This window comes from Limulus polyphemus, unplaced genomic scaffold, assembly GCF_000517525.1.
Source record: "Limulus polyphemus unplaced genomic scaffold, Limulus_polyphemus-2.1.2 Scaffold1077, whole genome shotgun sequence".
Taxonomy (NCBI): Eukaryota; Metazoa; Arthropoda; class Merostomata; order Xiphosura; family Limulidae; genus Limulus; species Limulus polyphemus.
The window spans coordinates 142,077-150,035 of record NW_013666687.1 but is presented as its reverse complement, the minus strand read 5'-3'; the positions used below and the strand labels follow the sequence as shown (position 1 = coordinate 150,035).

At 32.7% G+C, this 7,959-nt stretch overlaps 1 protein-coding gene across 1 annotated transcript in view; it reads right to left on the bottom strand.

Moving 5' to 3' along the window:
* LOC106462028 overlaps nucleotides 1-7,959 on the bottom strand; it is an 84,218-nt gene that overhangs the window by 44,636 nt on the left and 31,623 nt on the right. Inside the window, exon 2 of the mRNA XM_013921900.2 lies at nucleotides 6,595-6,661. Within this exon, the coding sequence (XP_013777354.2) occupies nucleotides 6,595-6,661 (67 nt within the window). The remainder of the gene's footprint in view (nucleotides 1-6,594; nucleotides 6,662-7,959) is intronic.

Genomic DNA, 7,959 nt, shown 5'->3' with positions numbered 1-7,959 from the left:
CTCCTATTGCTCCCAGATGGGACTATCTGATTGCAAAGAAACAAGCTCAAAGTTCTCATTGATTTGGTGTTCTAGTAAGTTAAAATGTTCCAGCACTTTATATTCGTTTTTCTGGTGTACCTGTATTTTATTTTGAAAGGAATGTTTAAAGTAAATTTTTAATGTAAACTTTTTAATGATATATTTATTATTATTTCGAGGCTTTTATTTTCATGTTATGTTGTTGGTACGATGCTACTTGTAAATTGCAAGTAAACATTCTACCCCCGGGCCGCGGTAAAATTGTCTAGCGCTTACCGGTCGGCGGCAACAAAAAAGTTGGGGACCACTGCTCTAAGTGGCGATCTAATTATCGTAGTTGTGAAATTACATCAGAGTTTAGAAAAACTTTTTATTAAGAGTTATTTGACACCATTTCTGTTGATATAATACAGAACTCATGTACACAGTTTTTGTAAGGATGTACAGTATTTAACTCCAACAAATACCACGGTCTTGACGAATATGAAACAAAACCCAACTGCGATGAGAATTTCGTATCTTTACTGTATCTCTACGAAAATGTATAAATATTTGTAAGTTATGCAGTGAAGGGATAGTTACTTACTAAGTTATGAAAGTCTAGTTCAAACGAAATGTTAGAGACATCATTAGAATTTGAAGTGTCGTATCTTCGCTATGTAAAACATTTCTAACATTTTCAAAGAATTGGGCTTAACAAGTGTTATATCTTACATTGCCGTAGGAAACAATTTTGGAGTGGCCAGGCTATTGCCACATTGCCATTTCTATGGGGGTCTGGGGACATGCCCCCCTCCCGAGAATTTTTTTTTTAAATTTAATGCTATGAGATTGAATCTTGAGACATTTTCACAACAAATACTGCATACATACAACGTAATGTATTGAATTAAAAGAGGCAAGTTTTAATACATAAGTTGTATCTGTACATAACATGAAAAAGTGTTCAGGCCATGGCCTGACTGGTCGTATCGCTTCCTACGGCCCTGTCTTAAAATTTTATACGAATTCAAAGTTATATATTATAAAAATGCCATCAGCACGAGGTGTGTAAAAACATTCCGAAGTTTCGACGTACAAATAGAAAGATACAGTTCTTTGTAAAAGTAGCACCCCTTCTACATAAAATGCACGAAAGAGGAGCTCAATGTAACACATTTATTTTCATCAAAGACTCACAACAGATGTGACACACAATGAAATTTTAAAAACACTCAGACATTAACGTATTTAAAGTTCTTTTTCAAGTATTTTATAAATTGTGAAGTCATTATATTTTATAGTAGATAACACCGTTTGTCAAGACCGTTAGTATACATGTAAGGGGACCATTAAAATACAAATACGTAACTCTGAGATTATATAAGCTTCTGTTATACAGTTCTTGTGAGAAAATAAGTTTCAGGCATAACAAGGAACCCTGAAGGTTAGTCAAATTCAAATATAACACAATATTTGAAGAAGACCGGACAAGACGTTTATGTAACGGTATGATTTTGGATGACGTTGTAAATAAGATATGATAAAAAATGCACAAGTCACAACAACATTCACGATATAGTAAAAACTGTACAGAAAGATATGATGATTCCTGCTGAGTACCCACACTATAATGACAGTAAAAAAAAAATACGAAATGCATATAATCCGTAAAAAAAGATGTGAGCATATACAAAGATATAAGATCCATGAAAGAGTGAAGTTATTTTTTCGAAAACTGTTTCCTAAGAATTATCTTAGAACAAAAAAAAGTCTAGATAGTAGGTAAAAATGAATTTGCAAAAGTAAAAAACTTTGAACTTAGAAATTAGTTGTCTTTAAAAACTGATAACACTTTTTGTAGTATTAAATTGTGACTAGTTATGTTTATACTCAAACTATATTACAGTTTTTTACTACATGCCAAGAATCAGTCTTCGATGTTACCCAAATATATATGTTAGGGAGTAAAAGCAGTTAAGCACACCATAAACACTGTGATGGTACAAACTAAACATTTTACAATTATAACGCTAGAAACCAGGTTTCGATACCCGTGGCGGGCACACCACAGATAACCCATTGTGCAGCTTTGTGCTTAACTACAAACAAACATAAAAATTCTGTTCTTTAATCTTAGCGAAATGATAAAGATTTATTACCAAATACACAGAAAGCTTTTTATATACAAACAGTCATTGAAAAGGAGGGAATAAAATATTGTATTTTGTTTGTTTGGTTGAATTTATGCAATGAGCTATCTGTGCTCTGCCCACCGTGGGTATCGAAACTCGGTTTCCAGCGTTGTAAGTCCGCAGAACTACCGCTGTGCTACTGGGGGGCTAAAATATTGTAAACTGTCCGATTCAACAAATTCTAACCAGTAATGGATACACTTCTTGAATCAATAATACAATCATTTTCACAAAGGCTACAAGGGCACAATAGTTAAAGAAATGTGCTAGATTGGAGAGGTGACAAGTAATCGTCAAACCAATATAGATATTTTAATAAACTAAATGCATTTTGAGTTCCATCAATCAAAACAGCAAACGTATTTCAATGAACGTTTTTACCGCTTCTAACTTGTGAATGTACAAGTGCATATAACAGCGACTTCAGCATATAATAACATCGAACCCTAAATAATTAATTAAAACAGACTATAATGTTTTTTGTAATAATGTCCCTTTGCTATCAAGCGTTAAATCACGGGATTTCAAGTATTTATGTTAAGGTCGAGACGACTGGATACCAATCGTTGTCATGGTTACTAGCCTATACTATCACCAAAGTCAAAACACCAAGAAGAAAATTGCAGACACAGAGCCGTATTCAGCGATGTCGAAGAAAATTACAGAGACGCAGCCATATTCAGGGATGTTGAAGAAATTACAAACACGCAGCCATATTCAGCGATGTCGAAGATTTCATTAAAAACATACAGAGGATATGTTAATAGCATAAAGTCAGAACAATATTGATAGGCCACAACATAATACGAGCGCAGTTAGTTTACCCCAAACTACCTAAAGGCCCAATGGAGAGCAAAACCCCCATTTACAACATCCCGCTGGAGAAATAAACAAACCAACAAACAAAAGTTAGAATTGAGGATCATAACAGACATACAAGACTCGGTAATTATTATATATAATGCAATATCTCATCATGACAGAGAAGACTGAATTATATTAAAATAATGGATATAAACCACACACACACACAAGAAAAATAAAGATAAGTTGTTTGTTTTTGTCAGGGTTTTATGTTTATGTGGGCTGAGGATTCTTCTACAGTAGGTGTCTGTGACTTGTTGGCGATAAATTCGACAATAAATGGACAGCACACACTCCTCTTGTTTGAAAATAATATATTCAAAACAAGTCAAGCTATGTACAAAAATTATTTATACTATGGATATCACAAACTCTAAATGATTCTCTTTTTTCTTGTCAAAAGACCACTTAGGCTGATTCAATTACTTTAGAATCCAATTGACAAGACGAACCATTTTTCTCTATTTTTATCACAATATTATCAGTGAATAATTCGCTTACGTTACCCCTTGGGTTACCACAGTTGTATCCTGAACTTTAAACAATTGTCTCATTTTCTTCAAAGTCCACACAGGCGGGTTCAATTACTTTAGAACACCCTTTGACAAGACAAATACTTCTTCCTATTTCTATCCAACTGTGAAACTCACTTTAAAATGTCAACCGTTAAGGCTAATCACTCATACGCCAGCTAACTTCATGTTTTCTAGCTTTTGTCTATTTATATTTTACTTCACTTTGGCTTGTTTGGTCGCCGCTATTTATATGTTGATCACTGAAGCCTCTGGAATTTTCTGTAAAGTGCTCGAATGGTGCTGATTTAACAATACCCAGTTAAGGTAAGTAGTAAAATACCGAAGATTCGAGTAACGTGACGTCAAAAATATTAGTTAAGCCTCGACAACAATGTAATTGCAAAAACAACGTACGACTCGTACGTAGTTACTATACCAAACTTGTCACACTGTCGCCTTTAAAATGATTAGCTTCTAACTCTCTTGTTATGAAAACTAAACAATCATTAAATATTAACTCACAAAATAAATTAAATAATAATGCCTACACTAAACAGTTTTGTATAACCAACAGTTTTTGTTGTTCAGCACAAAACTATGTCACAGATTATCTGTGCTGTGGCCACCACGGGTATCAAAACTCGGCTTTTAGCATTATAAGTCTTCAGATTTACAGCTGAGCCACTGGGGGGCAAGAAAGATAAAAGAAACCATCTATACCCAATTAAACTAATAACATACTCAGTCAACTTAACATTGAAGTCGGCAAAATCTGCACCCCTCTTTAAAGTATTTAAATAGTATATTAAAGACCGTGGATAGTTACCAGCCTTTCTATCCCGAAATCCTAGGATCGAACCCTAGCCACTACCACAAAAAACCACATTCTTTTTCAAGACTTCCCAAAATACAGCAGCTAAAACGTACAATATAAATAAATTAGTAGCTAGGATCTATATATATACAAAAAAGTAGCTAAATAATCAGACTTATGTAACACTATAGGCTACTAACCTGTTATCTTGGTAATTCGATTAAGCGATTCTTGAAGGAATATGGTTTTCCTCAAATAATTAGTATACTAAAGCATATCAAATCACTGCAAATCATATTCACCTTGATTATACATTACCCACCTCTCGTTTAATTCTTCAGCCTAAGAACCTTTTTTAAATCTATGAAACCTCCCATTAAAGAAACGGGTTGTAAAACTCCATAAATGTAAAACAACTTTTATATTTTTCTGGATGAAGGTCCGATATTACTTATACATAGTGTTTTAAAAGCCCCGGTACAGTGTTCTGTAAATTTCACAGAAGTGATGTACATATGTGTGTGTTTGTGGAAACACACTGCAACGTATTAAATACGTTCATAAACTAGATAGCACTAGATAGATATAAAAGTCTAAACGATCTTAAATATTTTATATAAGATAATGATATTTGACTAATTATAATGCAGATCAATAAAAAACGTTTATCCACAAGGAGCGTTTGTACTTTGTTATAAGTATTTTCATTTCTAAAAATAAATAAGTATAATGCATTTCAAAGTCGACATGCTAATTTTGATATGTTGCAACTGATGTATGTAATGTTTGCTTGTTTTAGAGCAAAGCCACATTGAACTCCGAAGTTTAGCGTTGTACGTCTGTAAATGTATCTCCGTGAACCAGAAATATAGGTGCTGAGCATATCGTCCATAGTATAATGGTTCTTAACTTCAGAGATACATCATTGCAGTAGTATATACAAATCGCTCAAATACAGTGGGATCTATGCAAACTGCGGGTCGTGGAATCGAAACTCTTACCTGAATATGTTCCCCCCTTTCAGTCATTGGGAGTTATAATGTGGCAGTCAATTCTATTATTCGTTGGTAAAAGAGTAGCCCAATAGTTGACTAGCTGCCTTCCCTCTAGTCTCCAATTTCAGAATTAGAGACGGCGAGAGTAGATAGCCCTTCCTTTAGCTTTGCCCAAAATTCAACAAATAAATAAACAAAAAATTTACAACGAATACTTATCTTGTTGTGACTTGATCATACTAGTACACTTGAGAAGTGTTACTATAATATATTAACTTGAGAGTAAGGCAAAATACAATTAACACATATAATTGTCATCGCCATCCAAAAAAGTTGATAACTAACAATTTAAGAACATTGCTTTTTGAATTCTTTCCTCGAGAGACACACAATTTCTGAAAATGTCAAAGGAATAAAATTCATTCATCTTAATTACCACAAGCAAGAGAACAATAAAGTTACATTAATCAATTCCACCCAAACCCGGTCAATAAGACTTTCCAATGATATTTTATAGTTCGATCTGTACAATAACAAAGCAGATACAACAAGAATAGTGAGTGTCATACAACAGTTGCCAGAACCTTGTTTTATCAGTGTTCTAGTGTTATACGAAACATATTATTAGATCATTATAAACGAACAGTTGAGTACTGCGGTTTTGAGCTAAATATGTTCAATGATAAAACTTTCAAAGCAAATCTAAAAAGTAAAATTTCCACATAATTCAGCCATCAAATAACGAATAAAACAAAACCAGTTTCAAAATTACGTATACTTTCGCTATTCCATTTTTTTTTCTCACTTAAGTTACGGTTACACTGTTACAGTTGTTTTCTTGAAATCGCCAACATATAAACTTAATGTAAAGCTAATGCTATGTCCTGGTTTTAACATCTGTTCACAAGTGTAAACGATTTTGTGGTTAGTAACACTGTAATTTAACCATTTTTTTATAGTGTCCACTACAGTCATATATTTCAAAATTAGTACAACTTATAAGTCTTAAAATCCCACTGTTCTGAATGGTAGCTCCGTTCAATTCCAATTAGGGAAACTCTTGTCCTTTTACATTACTCTGATACCTTGTTCTCGTGCCAAGCTAACTTAATAACGGAGCACGCGCAAGACAATTAAAATAGTTTTTTTTTAGATATAACGTGAAGCTAGTGTGATTATATAACTGTTATAAAAATATATAAACGTCTTACCTGGTTTCTTATTGTTGTTCTTTCTTCGTAATTCAGACAGTGGCTGTGTATGAATTTCTCTGGTCGTCTGTGAAGAGAGAAAATAAACGTTGCCGTCAGCAAGGATTTATGGAAAAGTCTACTGTTCAGTGGGTACCAGGTTCTACGAAGGGAGGGAAATATATAAATGCATTGTCATTTAGGTGGAAAATGCAGCAGCTTTGGTCATTTCTGGATGATGCTATGGATTGTAGGAAGATATTTTATTTATTTGTTGGCATAATTATAGATTATATTTTTGAAATATGAATACCTGCTGGTGATCTTTAACATTTGTGTTACACTTTTAGTTAGTAAATGTCACAGCTTAAGTTAGTGTTTGAGTGAAGTAAGCATTGATGATACCTTAAAAATTACAAATGATATGGAGCGTTAGGCTATATAAGCCTAACCACTGTGTATTGTAAGGATTCAGTGTTGTTATGTGTGCTAAATTCGGTTAGACTTCAAAGTAAGTTATGATTAATTGTGATGTTTAGATTAAAACTTGTATAAAGTGAGAGCTAGCGCCACCTGGTGTTCTGTTAGTATATTGTTTTTGTAGCATAAAACTACACAATTGGCTATTTGCGCTCTCTCAATTGCGGGAAATCGAACCCCGGATTTTAGTGTTGTAATTTCGTAGACTTATCGCTTACCAACCAGGGGACTCAAATATCATGATAATGCTTTATGTTAACGTAGTCATTAATTTAGTTATCAAGAATAAGACTGAAAGTAGGCCATGTTGGAAATGTTTTATAAAGATAAAAATTACCTGTTTTCATTTTACAATCAAGGAAGAAAAATAAATCCAAAAAGTTATACTGTTGAATATAGAAACTTTAACATACACGTTTATTAAAGTATAATTATTTGAATTTCTTCAGTAATTTAAAAACATTTTATTAATGAGTCTGCGACTAATTCATTTGTCAATTTCAAAATAATTCAATTTAAAACATAATTCATCATAATAATTAGTTTTTAGTGGGCATATGCAAGAATAACAACAATTTGTTTATAAAAATTTTAGTATTTTATTAAAATTTATATATTTTTTTAAGATATTAGCTCCTGCCTTTCATGCTTTTCGTCCATAAACTTTCTTATATTAGTTGTAGCACAAGTTTAACATCACTTCAAACAATTACAATTTTCAAAATTTCCTTGCCATCACTTGTTGCTTGCGTTTTAGAAAATTTAAAGGAACAACTTATACAGTGATATTAGATACATGAAGGTAGTTTCTTCTGTAACGAATTAGTTATTATATATTTATTTTAATATCAATGTTTGTTTAAATTGAGTTTATAATTTAAAACATGCGTAGCTTATAGTGTTAAA